Source organism: Xiphophorus couchianus, chromosome 20 (assembly GCF_001444195.1).
Source record: "Xiphophorus couchianus chromosome 20, X_couchianus-1.0, whole genome shotgun sequence".
NCBI lineage: Eukaryota > Metazoa > Chordata > Actinopteri > Cyprinodontiformes > Poeciliidae > Xiphophorus > Xiphophorus couchianus.
Genome location: NC_040247.1, coordinates 28,701,277 through 28,719,628, shown reverse-complemented (window position 1 = coordinate 28,719,628; position 18,352 = coordinate 28,701,277). Strand labels below are relative to the sequence as shown.

The window sequence follows — 18,352 nt, the reverse complement described above, 5'->3', positions numbered from 1 at the left end:
AACATATCTTGTTTCCCCGGGGGGGAAACCACTGGCCTATAGGAAATACTGTCAGTTTCGAAGAGAATCCCTCGAAGTGAAACATGTGTGAACCTGCGATAGCTGCAAACACACTCAGCGCTACTCCGTTAGTCTAGAACCGCACAAAGTGCCTCGTTAAGCAGAGCTTGTTGTTGCAGAGATCCCATTGGTTGTGTGATAAAGCCAGCAGGATAGTTATGCTGACTCGCTGTGTCATAATCCAACACGTTCTGCGTTTTTGCCGAGCTGTTTTGCTTGGCCGCAGCTGTTCGGTCCTGAACAGCTTATGTGCGCATGTGAAGATCTACGTTCAGCAGATGATCGTAGAATAATAACCAGCGGATCCAAAAGAACAGTCCACGCGACGACAGCAATCCAGTTTGCATGTAACGGTTTCACTGCAGGTGACCATTTCCCCGTTGAGGGACGGTAAATGTTATTTCTATTCTCTTCAAAACACCAGGAAGAGAGACTTGGATATCTTCACGCAAACACAATAAATAATTTCTTAAAATGTACCGAAGGATTATCATCATTATTCTGCCATTTAGGCATGTCCATGTGCTAGACTGGCCTAGTCAAAGTCAAAGTTGGGGGTGCATTGTAGAGAGTACTGAGGTAATCTTTCCCACCATCTCCGGTGCATGATAACATTTGTAATGGATTTATTCTGCACGTATGAATATGTAACCCTCTTTTCAGAGAGGTTACGTCAGAGAGGCCATATTCCATCATAATACACATCACATAAATTTAAGTAAGTGTGATATTTGAATACGAAATGCATGCTAATTTGCATAATCCCTTTTTGTTTACACATACGACATGTCTCCAACGTGTTGACAACGTGTCTCCAAAATACCAAGCAAAGATGTAATATTTATTTGCAGAAAAAGAGAAATGGTCAAAATGATGAAAAAGATGCAAATGCAGCGCTTCCAGGCCTCAAACAGCGCAAAGAAAACAAATTCATATTCATTTAGAAACAGCAATGCTGATGTTTTCACCCGGGAAGAGTTCAGAAATCAATATGTGTTGGAATAACCAGGTTTTCACTGGGGTTCTGCGCAGCGGGCTCTTCATTTGTTCATAGACCTGTAAATAAAACATGGCTACCAAACGAGTCACATATAAAAGAATAATCAACACTGAGAAGAGATCTCAGCAAATGGACATAAGGTAACAACCAAGCAAAAGCGCCCTCATGATAAAAACGTGACGCAGTTTCCAGCCCTGTACACGTTTTTCAGACCGCGCGCGCGATGTGAATGAATGAGGCTCCGCCCCCCCCGCCCCGGCCACACAGAGCCGCGCGCGGATACCTCAAGTCACCGCATCTGCCACGCGCCACAGGTAAGAGACACATTTACAAAACTTCCAGCTTAGGGTTTTTGAATAAGATATATATATATATATATATATATATATATATATATATATATATATATATTATATATATATATATATATATAATATTGTTCAGTGTTCGCATCCTTGTGTGTTGTTTTGTTTGAAAGTGTCTTAGAACCTAAAGGCTCTGATAAGTTATACTCTGTAGTCAGTAACTCCGGGGACTAGTTGCTTCTTTATTTCAGGACTACATAAAGACAAACTCTGCTTTTTAAAAGTCGTTTTTATTTCGTAGTTAATTTGCTGTTGCCTTAGTCTTAGTCATTATGATTTAAATTTCGATATAAAATGTTGAACAAGACAGTCTGTAAAGGATTTAGGCTGCTATTAGATGTTGAAACTCGTTTGGTCGGGCACCTTTACTTGGCAATATAATAATAAAATGACTTTAGTTGTGTTGTTTTGTTATTAGTTGAACTAAAATCTACTCATAAGGAATTATACAGAAAAGATTCAGAGCTGCAAACAGCGGGATTGTTATTTTTTTTTTAATCACGTTATCTCGATAATAAATGGTAAATTTAAAAACATATATATATAGAAAATCAAGCAAGTTTGTCACGCTATTTACAAGGTACACATTTCTAATCTTTTAAGGAAATAACTGAAGAACTCTGATCTGGGGGTCAAATAGCCTTTAATCTGTTCCACTGAACAGCGCTGGAGGAGGCGGAGCAGAGAGGACCGAGGGAATGAATGGGAGGATTAGTTAACCAGCTATTTATCTCTCTAATCCTGTACTTTTTTGAATCTGGTGTAAGTGATGGGTACTAATGAGCTTTACTGAGTAGGAACTGACCTGTCTGCAGCTGGTTATATAAACAGAGATGGGGCAGGGTGACTTCTGAAACACATACAGATTAATAATTCTGCTGAAAACTGCCTTGAAACCAACATTTGTAAAATAAATAAATAGATAAGTAAGTAAATTGGCAGTTACTTGACTTTATTTCTCAGCTTTTCTTTGACTCTTCAACTGTACAAATTGAGCTCAACACTGATTTGCAATGAGTACCTTTATGGATGTCAAACAATATATGGAACTACTTACTTGCCCAAATTTTTTTATCCCAGCTCATTCAGGTGTTTCCAGGTGATAAGGGGCACATTGTCCACGCAGTACGCTCTAGGTCTGACCCGGTGTCTCCTCCTGGTGGGACATGCTGGGGGAAACCTCCAGAGGTTCCCAAGAGACATCCTGATCAGAACCACAAACCACTTCAGCTCCAAAACACAAATATTATATTTAGATAATACAATAGCTTCAGTACTTCCACGATGATCATACTGTCAGAATAAAAGACATTTTTATTGGTGGAGCTTATGACAGAGGACTTGTAAGAACTGCTGTTTTTGCTATGCGTCCTGCAGGAGTCTACGGCAACGTCAGAGCCAAGATGGGGCGGAAGGAGATCATCTGCAGCTGGAAGAAAAATGTCAGCAACATCAAGGATGTGTTCGATTTCAAAGGAAAAATGGGATCGTAAGTACTTCTGTACTACAGTGACTTAACACCTGGCCATTTACATTGGCTATAAACAAACAAACGTAACAAATTAAACACAATCTTCATGCAAATATGCTTTTTTTTTTCCATTTTTACATGTCCGGTCTGGCAGTTTGGTTCTCAGAATAGTTTTGTTTCGTTAGTGCCAAGGACAAGCCCAACTGATTTACTTTAACAAGTGGAGCTTTACAGCTTTCCCTGTTATGTTCCACTTGATGTTTAAATGAAAAAAAATATTGCAAATTGTTTTGCTGAAATGAAGACAGAGGCCAGTTTTTACTGTCACAACCAACTTACAGTCTCAAGGACAGAGAAGCGCAGAGAACAAATACACGGTAGTAATAATGTAACAATATTTATTGGGCTGAGTTACCAGCTCAACAATAACCCGCTCGTTCACTAGGAATGATCGGAAGAATCAGTAGCTGGTAGGGTGTTTTTCTTTACATTGCTTTGCAATGAACTCTGCATCTGTTCTGTAAAAGTGAAATCCATGTATCAGGAGCTTTTATACAGAGCTCTTTTTAGTTGTTAATTCTGTAAGTCATAACCCAAAACAGAGGCTCACACAGAGGGTGTGAGGTATACTAGCTTTGAAATGTTCAAAACCACAAAACTTTCCCTCTGACATGAACGTACTTATAATGAGATTCTTCTGAAAGAGCTGGACCATCAGAGCTTTGTGTGGCTGTAAGGGTTTAAGGTAATGATGCTTTGTCCCATCCCCACCTTTTATTGCACACTGATGGTCAGCTGGCTGAAATAAGGCCAGCTTTTAAGCTTGGTTGTATAAAACCCAAACGGTGATAATGAGGAAACTCTTATTAAGGTAAAGCTGTTTTTAAATGTCATTTCGTAACCTAACACTGGCATGTCTGCTCAACGGTTACCCGTAGACTCTACCACAGGTTAGCAGATATCATCTTATTATCCTTGTTATCCCTATAAAGAGCAGAATAATGCAAACGTATAGTATTCTGTACAACAAGGTGATTTACATAAAAATACTACATTTACCAGATGTTAATTCTGTAAGTCATGATCCAAATGGGCACAACAACTAGAAGAAATATATATAAGATGAGAATATAATTTCCATCCACCCATTTTCTAACACGTTTATCCCTAGTGGGGCTGCAAGGGGTGCTGGTGCCCAGGTTGCCGGTCCATCGCAGGGCAACACAGAGACAGACAAGACAAACAACCATGCACACACACACACACACACACACCCACACACACCTAAGAAAAATTTTAGACAGTCATGTTTTTAGACTGTGGGAGGAAGCTGGAGTACCCGGAGAGAGCCCACGCATGCACAGGGAGAACATGCAGAGAATATAATTTATTATATAAAAATTCCATATAAAATGTTAACAATAAGAGGTGGGAAAGTCATCAGTGATGTAAGGTGTATAAAAGTAAAAAGTTTAAAGGGGCAGTATTATGTAAATTCAACTTTTTAAAATTTTTTTTCTTAGCTCCACACCATGTCATAATGTTATTCCCTCATCAAAAACATACCTGGAGTGTTGCCTTGATTCTTTCAGGCATGTTTGAGAAAATCTTATATCTCCACGGCAACCATTCAGCTGTGTAAAAGCTTCGGTCCCATCTCGGTGGACCGAATTAAGCTTCTCATCAGAGCTGCAATTTCCAAGATTCGCAGCTTGCACCTCGCTGAGCTCCCCTCCCACACGGTCTCTCCCCCTTCTGCTCCTTCAGACTAGCCAGCAGCAATTAGCAAACACCTGGTGAAACTGCACATCTGCCGAGCTCATTATAGGAGCTACTTCTCAGTTCAACATTGGTAAAACATTGTTAAATGGCTAATAGAGGAACCATGTTCTGATGACTTCCATTCAATAACCTATTTAGACAGTTTATCAACAAAAAAAGAGTTGATTTGGGGGGGTTTAGTTTAACTTTAACATAGTTACTTGTTTATGCTATAAGCAAACAAACTAAACTGAACTAAGCTAAATGTGTTTTATTATTGTCATCATGTAGTTATATTAATCAAAAACATATTGTAGCTTTTGTTGTTACGATTAAGTGGCCCTTTTGTATTTCATTTGAGCACTGAGACAATCAGCACAGCCAATCAAACCCACTGTAACAAAAAAAACAACTGCCTTCTCTTGTAATTTGCATCACGTGCTTCATTAGCCCAGGTTGAGACTGCATGGTAGCTTTGTTAGCCAGGACAGTCACCTGGAACACACGGTTGACAGGTGTGTGGATGAACTCACTCCTGTTGTTGAAAGCTGCTTTATTGCACATTTCTCACCCGGCTCTGAATGTGTCCTGTGTGTGTGTGTTGTGCGTGTCTGAGAGCTTACGTCAGAGGAACTGAGCTGGAACATCCTAGCACAACTTCATTAGAGGATTAGGAGTCTGACTGAGTGTATGAGTCCGTGCTGAATGAGTGTGAAGCGAGGTAGTCGGAGCAGAACCAGGCGATGTTTTATATCGACAGAATGTAACGACAGAATGCAGCGTTCAGTGATGTTATTTCAGAAAAAAAAAAGATTTCCGAGCCAAACTGGCTCCTTGTGAAAAAGTAAATAATCTGTACACTTCAGAGGTATACATTCATACGTGTAAAAAAAATCAATTTGTCTCATCAGTCCACAAATATAGTCCCCAAATGTCAAACATATCTCTGTACTGAAAAAGAGAAAACAATGAAAAAAAATCTGTAAAATGTTTATTTTTACGGCACTTTAGTCTATTTCAGAGTCTAAATCAGAATACATTGCAAACACAAAAAGAGGTCATGAGTTAGTAAGAACAATACTGTGTATATTTTAGTGTTAGTGTCACCAAAAAAGTTAGCAAAATATTTTGATTGTAAGGTTAATGTTTGGGTAGGTTTGTTCTGGTGTGTGTGCATTGAATGGGCTTGGCTAATGATTCCTGATCATCAGGCGGTAACCCAACTTTGTTTTAACTAAAAGAAACTTAACTTCATTGATAATTTCATTAATAATAAATTATGAATCATAATTATTAAGAGTCGAATTAGCTAAACATTGTTGTAATCCCTGTTGCACAACAACACCCTGTAACAATAAAGCTAGTCTTGATTTGGGACAAGTGCAATAGTGCATCTGCATGCTTATATTGTGGAAATGGCCATGAATGTATTCTGAATACTGTAGATGATAAATGGATGTTGGACTGCGATCAAATGGAGCTAATGAACGAATTGCATCATTTCTAGGTTGTTTGTTTGCACTTTGGTAATCAGTGCGAACACAGCCTGATGATGTGAGCGGACAAGCATTTACCTTTTGGTCCAATTCAGATTGAATATAGCACTTACAGTAAAAAGCCCATGAAGGAGAAGTCTTCTCACATTGGAGATGGTGGCATAAGGGCCGATGGAAGGGATTTTTGTCTCTGTAGAGCTGAAATATTATCAACAAATGAGGTTGATGTCGTGTTTAATAATTGTGTGTTCCATGTAGAGGACTTGGAAAATGGTAAGAAATAGGGTGTTAGGGAATTAGAGGTGTGGTTGAGGCATTGGCCAGCTGTTAAACAGTGGCCAACACTTAAAAAAAACTCTACTTCCAACCATCTAAACTGACGATAAAGCTAAGACGAACCAAACGACAACAAAAAAGGTGTTGTGTATGTAATTTAAGTAAATGCTATTGTTAGAAATGGATGCTGTTTTCACGTGGCCTCTCTGTGGCGTGTCCATGCAGGGGGTCGTTCTCTGAGGTTTACATGGTGAGAGAAAAGAAAACGGGTCAGCTTTATGCCCTGAAGTGTCTGAAGAAGAAGCACCTCGCTCACAGCAATCTGGAAAACGAGATCAACGTACTGAAGAGGTAAAATTCACACATTATCAGAGTAATTCATGGAGAGGATTTGAATCAGATTTTAGTAAACAGAAAGACTGAAAAAGCTGACTGTTCCTTTTCTTCACTGTTTTTTTAACTCATCATTTTGAGTAAGCTCTTGCAAATAAAAGTTCAACAGCTAAAATGCATCTTTGTCTTTGTCTCTCTTCCAGGATAAAACATGATAATGTCGTAGGATTGGAAGATTTTTATGAAAGCCGAACACATTACTACCTTGTCATGCAACTGTAAGTGGACTCATTCCTTTGATCACATCACTATATTGAACAATAGCAAATAAGAGAAAAAAACATCACATATTAAACATCTTTTTTGTTTTATAGCAACATTTTCAGGATGCTCCTACTAATAAAGGCATTACCTAAAAGCTAATGTTGATTATAATTAGCTACAGCTTCTGATAAAAATACATTTTAAATGTAATTAAAAAAAAATCAGCTAATGACAAATGCCTTGGAACAAAGGATGCAGAAAAATCATTCCTCGTACATTAAAGACATCACAGCAGATTTCTAGAAAGGTCAAAAATCTGACCTTCCTTTTTTTCTGCCTGTGTGAATGAACAGGGTGTCCGGCGGTGAACTGTTCGATCGCATTTTAGACAAAGGGGTTTACACCGAGAAGGATGCCAGCAAAGTGATCAAACAGGTGTTGGAGGCTGTCAGCTATCTTCATAAAAACAGCATAGTGCACAGAGATCTGAAGGTAAACACACACACACACACACACACGTACACCGCCCCCCCCCCCCCCCCCACACACACACACACACAAACAGCCTGTGCAGATACAACCTTTCACAAGTTGAAAACTGGAATTCGTGTGTCTGGTCATTTCTTCACACTTTTTCACTATAAAGATCATATTCAGTGACTCACTGAAAAGTCACATCCACATTTTTATTTTTTTGAGCAAAAAAAGAAAATAATAATAATAATAATAATAATAATGAAAAACTGTTTAAATTAGTATTGCAAATGCTCACTATTTATGGTAGATAAAACTAAAGCTAATAAAGTAGGCCGGCTGTGATTACCAGATACATGGGTAATTAAATGTTTGGTATAAATATGTGTCACAAGGATTTGAATAAATAAAATGCCACTGAAATTTTAATGTTGTATATTTGTACTTACTCTTTCAGTGTTAAAATATATTCAGAATACATTTTTAACCTAAAGGAAATTTCATTGTTATTCTTTTTGACATGGTTAAAATTTCATTTCTTATTTTTACTTCAAGCTTAAAAAAAAAACAGATCACTATTTCAAAGTGATCACATTTTCAGTAGCTGGTTTTTTGGTTTAATTTTTCAGTGTTAAAAGATTATGCACATAAAAAATTCAAGTTTTTAAAATTCAAACGCAAAATGTTCAACCTGATCATCCTAGAGACACATATTTACTTCCATAGTCAGGCTGCTATACTTTCGACCACCATAAAATCTGGTTCCTGTGGTTCCAGGTATTTATGAAGTTAGTAAAGTTCTCATCTTTTTTGTTTCTTCGTCTGTTTGCACAGCCTGAGAACCTGCTGTACTACAACATGGACGAGAATGCTAAGATCATGGTCAGTGACTTTGGTCTGTCTAAGACACTTGAGCATGGAGTCATGTCTACAGCCTGTGGCACCCCAGGTTATGTTGGTAAGTGAATCTTAAGGTTTGCCTACTTTATAAACCTTGTGTGAATACTGCCTTCATGTAATGTATTTGTTGATTTTCAGCAGTGCAACTCCAGATGAAATTAGAATCTGCTAATTTGTAAAGTACACCACCAATGAAGGCAACTTGTTTACACACAAATTACTATCTTTGAGTATAATTTTTATCTGTCAGTGTTTAGAAGTTTATTTCAGAGGCAAAAATGGTTCAAAACTCCAGTAAAGTAAAAATAAATTACATGAACAGAATAGAACATAAAATGAAGTCACAAACGTTTATCCTCTTGACATAGAAATAAGTACTAAATGTTATAGTAAATGCTAGAATATTCAAGAAAGAGAAGAGACCAAACAGGTCAGACAGTTAAACAGAATCTTTTTTGTCAGTAAAATCACAGGGTAGTGAGATGCAAACTTTAAAAAGACCCATTGATTTCCAGTATTAAGGGTTAAAGCTGAGTTTGCACATTTTTTTTCTCGCAAAAATCAATACAAAATCCAACTATGTGTCATCACTTGTTCAGTTGTAGTCACATAGCACCTTTATAGTACATTTCATAACATAAGCTGTGTTTTTCCTGTTAAACTTTTAGTGGCAAAATTAACAGCAAGTTAACAAAAATCCTTAGCAGTAAACACTGACATAAACCAACTACTTTATATAACTTAACACTGCTGTCATACAGCAAATTTCACAAAATTCTAAATTATGTCTCTGAGATTTGAGGCTTCGGTCTGAAAAAAAAAAATTACTTTATTTCATGCCAACAGTATTCTTTGTGTAACATGATAGCTTGACATTCTTGATGGGAAGTGCTTTTTAACTTGAATGTTGTCCACTGTTTCTCATTTAAGCTCCTGAGGTTTTGGCTCAGAAGCCCTACAGCAAAGCAGTGGACTGCTGGTCCATCGGAGTTATCACATACATCCTGTAAGTATGTTTTACCTCGGTGAACTATAAATTGGACCTTTAAGCTTCTGTGCAAAGTTTTACATTTTTATGTTTAATTCTGTAATATTTTGCCTAAAACCATCTCAGTGCTGCCATTCCGCCCAAAGAGGGCAGCATTGAGCATTGATCGCTTTTGATCAATGCTCTGCGGCAAGCGTTGACCGATAATGTTTCAAATGAAAGGCAGATTTTTAAATTAACTCTACCCATAAAAGTAAATTGTAAATTGCCAAAACAAATCAAGCGAGCTAAATCCCGAACGTCAACTACAAGAGTGTGCTTTCTATCGTCCTGACCACACCCCTCTGGTCATCCTCGCACTTGACTGTACCTGCCCTTCAGTTTCTCTTGGCCCTGTCCATCAAAATGGGAAACAATCGGATCAAGAATGTCTATGCAAATATTTTGAAGTGATCAAGAACGGTCAGGCCACTCATTGCTGAGACCTTTATTGATAATTTTAGTTCAGTTTTATTCTATGGTTTTTCATCAATTGTCGAAAAATATGTTTTTGTGTAATCCTTCTCTTCTTCTTTGTGCATTTTGAGATCAACTGACAATCAGTTTTTCAATCAGGCGGTATACAAAGTTTAAAATTCAGCAGTATATACATGGAGGAGTCCAGCTGTTGCGGAAGGCCGGAACAGTGGTGAACAAAAAGCATAATGAAAACCGAGGATTACAGGTCTGGGCGAAAAGCTTAAAGCAGGGTTAGGTTATAACCCACCCGTTATCTTACACACTTATCCTTAGTGGGGTTGCGACTGGTGCTGGTGCCTATGTCCAGCGGTCAACAACACCCAGGACAGGTTGCCATTCCATCGCAGGGCATGGACTGGCAATGTTTTTGGACTGTGAGAGGAAGCCGGAGTACCCAGAGAAAACCCACTCATGCTAACTGCATGCAGAAAGACCCTGGGCCGGGATTCAAACCCAGGCAAAAGTGCTACCAGCTGTGGTACTGTCCAGCCTGGAACAACAGTCCATGCAATTTGAATTAGTTCTGTTCAATCCATCAAATGGAAATGGAAAGAAGGAGGAGAGCATTGACACAGGAGCAGCCAAAAGGCCCTCAGTGAGTCAGAAGGAGGTTCAGGTGTTCATAGCTCAGCTGGGGGAAACTGTCAACAGGACACCTGCACTTTACAACTCTTACAAATCACAGAACTTTCATCCAATTAATTTCACTTTCATACAACTTTTTTTGTTCAGATCCATTGGTCACATTACCTGTTTGGATGGTAAATTACATGAGACACAGAAAACTGCAAAGGCACAAATGACGTAGCTAATTTTGCTCTATGTTCTGCAGACTCTGTGGCTACCCTCCGTTCTTTGAAGAAAACGAGACTCGTCTGTTTTCAAAGATCATGAGGGCCGAGTATGCCTTCCATTCACCTTTCTGGGATGACATCTCTGAGTCAGGTAAGAAAAGAAGTCTTTCAGATCGCAACATGTCTATATTACCAGTGTAAACACCAATACTAAAGTAAGCTGGCTGACAGACGCCTCACCACTTGGCCCTTCGGAACGCTGACCCAACAAGCCTTGCAATGACTTTTCAGATTACTTTAAGAGTAAAATTCTTTCTGTCCTTTCTTTGGTGATCAGTAAAGCACTTTGGGTTGCCTTGTGTGGCAGCTGTTCTATATAAATAAACTTGCTTCTCTTTGGCTTACATAGGGCAGGATTTGTTCACATAATCCTTAGGATTAGGATATTTAATCAAGCATACCGTAACATCACCCTCTGGAGACATTTATAGTGGTTTGACCTGCTGGATTAAGCCAGATATAGTTGCTACACACACTGAATGCCAGCTAGCACCTACCTTCCTTACACTTGATAGCACTGTAGACAGATAAATGGTTATATAGAAGATAATGGGTGACATTTTGTCTGTGTTTTGTTTTAGGTCACCTTGTGATTATTACTCAGGTAGTTTGTTGACAGATGAGGTGTTGTTTGTATCAGTGATTAAAATCAGAGAAGGAGAGATCTCAGGCCTTTGCTGGCTCCAGAAACCTCGGTTACTCTGGGACAGATGCTTTGTTGACGTACAATTCGACCGTATAATAATTCTCCTTTCATAATGTTGTTACCTTGGATAAACATCACAACCTCTGGATTAATCGCTCACAATGTTCCATCAGATTACCACAGCAACACCAGCAGCTACAACCCCTTTCAAATATTTTCTTTCTTCTCAACAATTCTTCCTTTCAGACAATCTACACTAACCAGAAGCAGCAACATGTCATAAATAAGCATAATAATTCCTCCTGTCAAAGGGTTTGAAATGTAGAAATAAAAGACCTGAAATAATGATTAAGTTCAAAAACACACAAGAGTAGCGACTTAATCATCCACCTGATAAACAGTTGCAGCCCCGGTCGTAAAACCAAGCTGCAGCCGCAGTGCAGAAGCCCCAGTGGACTGCAGTGAGGGGCCCACAAGTTCCACCAGAGCAGATCCCAGAGATCGGAGACTCAAGGGCCTCAAGGACATGCCACCTTCCAGTAGAGGCTCAAAAAACCCGGGGGCCTCGCCTTCATCAAGCAGCCACCAGAAGGGGGGCCAACATAACCGAGCAGCCAACCCCGGACACTGAGAACCACCAACTTGCCACTGGGTAGAGGCACCCACCAGCATGGGTCCCTGCCACTGGCCTGCTCCTCCTCCCGGTGTCCAACCTCACAGGTGGAACATAAAACGGGGGAGTGGAAAGACCCCAAGCCTCCCTCTGATGTTTCTAGCACGATGTTTCTAGAATCTACCGTGTGTTATAAGCCAGAGATACTTTTCTCAGACTAAATGCGTCAAGCAAATCATAGCACACTCTCTGCCACTGTTATGCTAAATGTACTCAGGCCATGCCTTTCACATGCCTTTGTGTTGCTTGCTGAATTCAGTGTCTTGGCCAAAATCTACAACATGGATTTAAACATTCAGCTTATGCTACGTGCTTGGCTAACTGATCAGAATATAGGGACACAATAAATATTTCTGTGCATTTTGTTTTCTTGTTGTAATTACCATCATATTACAGGATCAGTTTGCACAACATTGCAATTACAATGGACCATTTGGAATGTTAGTCTGCTTCATGGACATTTCAGTGACTCTTAGCCATCTAAATTAGTGACTCTAAAAAACACTTAAATAACACCAGTGCCATGTTTAGGACTGCAGATGTTTAAACAGGTTCAGATTTAGTGCCCTCATTTTAAGGTTTCTGCCTCATGTGTCAACAGCCAAAGACTTCATTCGGAACATGATGGAAAAAAAACCCACCAAACGCTTCACTACTGAACAGGCACTTCGGCATCCGTGGTGAGTTCTCCCTCTTAACCACAAACAGGTTCTTTAATCTGTTTTTCAGCGAGTTCCTGCTAACATGTACTATTGATGTGATTTCAGGATTGCCGAAAACACGGCCAAAGACATGGACATTTCTCAGTCTGTCTGTGAACAGATGGGGAGAAACTTTGTCAAAACCAAATGGAAGGTCAGTGACCCTGCTGCATGCTGCTTTAATACCATAATTAGATTTAAGATAATTGATAGGTAATAATGACACTTTATTGATCCCTGAAGAGGGGGGACAGGGACATATCACAGAACAGCAATAAAAAAATATAGTAATAAACATAAACAATAAATACTAATGAGCAGTTGTAATCTTGAAGATACACTTACTTAGTCCACAAAAAAGGACTGATAACAATAAATGTTTGCTACTTCCCCCAGAAATTTCTATTTGCAGCTTTAAAATAGTTTATTTTAACTTTAATACATAAAAATAAAGAGGTGAGATAGAAAATCTTCATTTTTGATTTGACTGCATAAAAACTCTGCCTACAAATAATTGCCCAATAATTAGGCACACAATTAAGCATTCCTTTTTACTTCATTAAACTTTCAGGTCTGAGGTTGAAGGGGCAGTGTTATGTGAAATTGACCCTTTTGAGTTTTACCTCATGGTATAATGTTGTTCTGTCATCAAAAACATACCTGGAGTGGAGTTTGAGAAATCCTGTAATCTCCCATGGCAACCATTCAGCGGTGCCTGGGTGGACTAAGCTCTGCCCTGGAGGTGCAGGACCTTCTCAGCGTGGCAGTATCCAAGCTCCAGAGCTTCCCCTCACAGAGCAGCCGTCCCCTGTCATTAACAAACACCTGGTGGTACTGCACACCGGCTGAGCTCATTATGAGCTGCTTCTCAGTGCAACGCTGGTAAAAACGTTAGCGTTTCGGAAACAGCAAAAGTTCTTAAAGAGACGGAGGCGTTATTTACAAAGTGAAATTTCTTTTGGGTCACATTTGTAGTTACATGATTGTGCTATAAAATGGCACTATGTGCCTGGAAAATACATAATACTGCCCCTTTAATGCATAATAAGATGAATCCACAAACATGCAATCTGCCTCATAATTGTGTGTTGTGTATGTATTGTGTTGTAACTAGACTGAATTTGACTCTATGTGATTGTATTCAAGTATTACTCTATTAGAATATATTAAAATGAATTGGATTCAACTGAACAAAATTGGAACTGAACTAGATTTTGGTGTAACTGGAGCTGTTTGTCTTATGAAGTATATTAAGGATAATAATACTGTGAACTTGTGCTGTAAAAATAGAATAAACTACATTCAACTGATTTAATTTGACGGATGAAAAGGGTTCATAAGGAGTTATATTCTAATATCAAACAATTAGTAATTGTTCTTTTCTCCACTTTCATGAAGTCCTTTCTCTCTGTGCGTTGTCCAATAGCAAGCCTTCAATGCAGCTTCAGTAATCCACCACATGATGAAACTGCAGCTGTCCCACAGCGAGCCCCTCGCCTCGCCCCTCTCTCTGCCCAACATCGTAGTGGAGTCTTCCTCTGAGGCCGACTCTGAGCTGCCGAGTCCCTGCTGCAATAAGGGGGACCCCCTTGATCCTAACGGGAACCCGATTGTGACGGCGAGTCACTCACGGAGCACTATCACAGAGTCGGGCAGGGAGATGTGTCCGCTCCTCAGATCCAGTCACAGCGAACCTGGCGGCACGCCTACCGTCATGGCTGATCCAAGAGACGCCGCCCACAGCTTCCATTCAGAAGGGGACACTCATTTCAGGCCGTCTCCCAGGTGAGAGCTGCTCCCCCTTCCCTGTGATGTTTTTCGAAAAACAAACACAAAAAAAGCAGTTTTTTAGGTATACCATGTGAAATACTGTGAAAAGGAGTATGGATCATGTTCTCAGTTTAAATATTTCTCATGGAGTTATTGAGACAAGATTTACACCGGATATCGGCAGCAGCCCACACAAACGAGTTAGACTACAAATGAAGTTAAGGGTGAAAACTGGAACGACACATGAGAGTTTATGGTAACTTGAACAAACTTTCAGAAATGCATTAAATACTTTTTCACACAGCTCTTCAGTTCTTTCTACAGATTTTCTGCTTTATTTTTTGAAATCAATGAAAGCTTAGTTGGATAGAGTATAGAACCATTCTTCCTCCTAACATCACCTGCCCATCACCTCCAAATAATCTACTGTTGGCCTCGTCTGACCAGACTATATTGTCCTAGTATTTCACTGGCTTGTCCAAATTCTCAGCAGGAAACTTTAATCAAGCTTCATCATTCTGTACTTCAGCAGTGGAGTCTTGTGCAGTGAGTCTTCCTTTGTGGATGAGCAGATTGCCTATTGTATTTATAGGGGAAAATGCTTGATATCTTTATCTCCTTTTCTTTATATTACGTTATTGTTTTGACTCATCTGTCAGAGGTTTTACAAAGGCCACCTGACCATGGCTCACTCATAGTGAAATGTCCACCTGTGGATTATGGCTGAGTAGAACATTAGAGAGTTTAGAAACGCAGTTGTAGTTGTTGCCATTAGCAACATTAAGACTTTTTGTGAGGATTTCCTTTGTTTTACAAGCTGTCACAATAATTTGGTATCAAGGATTCTTTTTATAGACTATCAATTTGTATTATAAAAGCTGATAGTGATTTTCACATAAAAGCTGGGAAGCTTTTCTGAATAGTGACAGATTTCAGTCGGTTTCTTGGCCTCTCATTACTTTTTCCACACCCTTTTCTTCATGTGTTCAGCACTTATTTCCTGACCCCCAGAGGTGGGGAAATAAGACCCGAAGACCCTGAATTTTCTTCTTTGTTTTACCCTCACAGGGTAAAACTCGAAGGTTTTACCCTAACAAAAAAGTTAGTCCAACTTTTGTGGACTAACTAACTTCGTAAGCTCGTGAATGTATCAAACCAATGCTTGTGAATGTGTGAATTACTTGAGCTGATGTGAATTTGATCAATGCCCTCATTAGACAGAAAAACATACCTTTCTTCAGATCGAACACCACATTCCCAGGACTGAGCTCTCAGAATGCCCTTGTTTTGAGCTGTGCAGTAAATTGTTTTGGGGGGGAATCTTTCTTTAAATGAATTCTTGTTGTATGTTGCGGTCCAGCTTGGATGTTGTGGGTCAGAGGAAGGACCAGCCGCTTCAGTCTGGAGTCTGTAGAATCATGTGATGAACAGAGTCCCCTCTGAAGGTAAAATATCATCCCTCCTGTTGTAGCATTCAGATTATTATTCTTACTTTTTCCCCCCCCTTTTCTGATTCTTGATTTGTTTTTTTGCAGTTGACCCCGAGTCCTTGACCCTCCTTGACACGCCTGCTGCTGAACTCCATCGCTCTGTTTGCTGCAGATAACAAGCCCATTGGAGTTTGTTCTACGACTTCAGATTCAGAGACAGTATACACACATTAAATGTTTAAAACTTAATAACGTCAATAATATGTTCAATGATAGACACAGGTTGAAAATTATTATTCATTGATGATGAAGCCCAGTAAGTAACAAAACTCTGTGCTTGTCTTATATAGACTTAGATAATTTAAATAATGTCCTATATTTATTTACCACTGATACCACTGATTCGGTTGGAATTGGAATGGCATTATAATGTATTAACTTCAAAGTCCTGTCGTTTGTGATCTGTTTGTGTCTATTGTGTCTTTGCGTACTTGCTCTGCTTGTCTTCTGTATTTCTGGCGTTGCCAGGAATCCAATGAAGGCCACTGAAGAGTTCAAACTTGATTTTGTCCTCTACTATGAGCCGGTCATTTGCCATTTCACACATGATCCCACTATATTAAGTGATCTCATTTGTCACACATTTCACCACTGCATATGTCAGTGTATAAAAATACAGCTATAAGGGACAGTTTGAATGAGCTTATGGTAGATCACCAAAGCTCAGGCAGTCAATAAAAATGCTTAGGTGTCTGGACATGTACGTTTTGGATATCGACAGTCTGTTGGGCCTGCTCTGTGTTGCTGCTCGTGCTGAATCACGCTGACGCGGATGTTAGTAAAACTTTGCCACAGCATCACTGAATCCCATCAGAAGGCTGATTGCTGTGCTTTTCTCTCACACGTCTGTAAGCTGCTCTCATAACTAAAGTGATAAAGTGCCACAAGCTGGTGAAAAGATGCTGTCAACGCTAGAGATGCACCGATAACAGAATCTGTGGTCGATTTCAGTCTTCTTTTTTTCTAAAGCTTTAATCTGCCAATAGACTTTAACACATTAGGATCTTTTAGAAGCCATTATTAAGTGTTAATATTTTTAGTCCAGCCTTTGCGCCACAAATACTCATTTACCTTTAGAAACCTGACTACAGTACTGTCATGTGGGGGACACTAGAGCCCACAGGGGACCCCCTGGAGGGCTAAAAAAAAAAAAAAAGAAAAAAAGAAGAAACCTGACTACAGTATCTCACATCAGACATATGCCGCCTCTTGGCATAGACTCCCTTGAAATTCTTTCATATCAATGTTTTTTTTAATCCTGGTAAAGTAAAAGTTAAATAAAAGAAAATTAAAGGTATATTTGACCTAGTAAGTGCTTTAAACATAAACCTCTGTGTGTTTCTCCTGGAGAATCCGGATCATAAGTTGTACCAAACGGTGGCCGACATTTCCAAATCCAGAATGTTCTCATCCTAGGATAAAGGCTCAAAAGGCTTCAGCAGAGCAAGGTGTTCATGGTCAGCCTTTCTAGTACTTCAACTAGCATCTTTGCAAATTTGAAAATAAGTTCTCACGGGAGGGTGTGATTTGATTTTCTTTTAGCACCAGAAAAGAAAACTGAGCAGCAATATGATATGCAAAGCCAGGCATTTTCGAAACGTCTCATTGACACTGAAAATGGCTGACTTTGAATTTTCGCCTTTGTAAGAACGTCGGCGTCACAAAGTGTTGGTGGCGCTTTCTGAATAGAAGCAGATCTGATCTTATCGTTGCTGAACGGCTTTTCAAGGTTCAGCGATTTGTAACAAACGGTCCATTCCGACCAGCCGCCCATTTCTCGGTGCATCTCTAGTCGACACTAGTGATGCCATGTAAGACTGTATTTCCTTATAGAGTACAGTGCGTTTTTGTATTGTTTTCACAATAAATATATGGTAACTGTTGCTGTTGTTTCTCTTTGAATCAGGGTTATAATGGTTTGGGGTTTTAGTTTAGTTTTATTTCGTCTACTTCAGGTAGTTTTAATTCATTTTGAGAGTGTGTCTACTAGTTTTTTATTAGTTCTTATTTAAAAATTGCATAGTTTTAGTTTAGTTTTTATTAGTTTTAGTAGTACTTTTAGTTTTTTATACTTTGGCTAATTTTTAGGCACAGAATTCAAAAAGGTCAAAGTATTGCATTGTGATTATATATGCAACCATTGCATAATGGATACTCAACAATACCATAAAAAAAGAGACGACTTTGAAAGGCTAAAAAAATAGATTCATAAATACAAAACCAAATATATTATATCTATACTTTCAGTATGTTTCAGCTTTATGAACTCACAACAAAAGTCCAGTCAGTTATAGTTTTCCCCTTTAATTGC

At 39.1% G+C, this 18,352-nt stretch overlaps 1 protein-coding gene across 1 annotated transcript; it reads left to right on the top strand.

The window, feature by feature from the left end:
* Positions 1-227: 227 nt before the first annotated feature.
* LOC114134976 (calcium/calmodulin-dependent protein kinase type 1D-like) lies at positions 228-16,221 on the top strand. The gene is made up of 13 exons (XM_028001881.1): positions 228-1,374; positions 2,803-2,914; positions 6,655-6,780; positions 6,966-7,040; positions 7,380-7,518; positions 8,335-8,458; positions 9,331-9,406; positions 10,740-10,852; positions 12,682-12,760; positions 12,848-12,935; positions 14,208-14,566; positions 15,912-15,996; positions 16,087-16,221. Exons 1-12 carry the CDS (start codon positions 1,290-1,292, stop codon positions 15,973-15,975), a joined length of 1,440 nt encoding a protein of 479 aa, XP_027857682.1. The 5' UTR covers positions 228-1,289; the 3' UTR covers positions 15,976-15,996; positions 16,087-16,221.
* The last annotated feature ends 2,131 nt before the right edge of the window (positions 16,222-18,352 follow it).

Excerpts from the sequence above, each read along its gene's own strand:
- LOC114134976 (XM_028001881.1), top strand. The coding sequence starts at position 1,290 with ATGAATGAGGCTCCGCCCCCCCCGCCCCGGCCACACAGAGCCGCGCGC. Across the intron at positions 2,915-6,654 it reads TTCAAAGGAAAAATGGGATC|GGGGTCGTTCTCTGAGGTTT; the intron begins GTAAGTACTTCT and ends GTGTCCATGCAG. Across the intron at positions 14,567-15,911 it reads CATTTCAGGCCGTCTCCCAG|CTTGGATGTTGTGGGTCAGA; the intron begins GTGAGAGCTGCT and ends GTTGCGGTCCAG.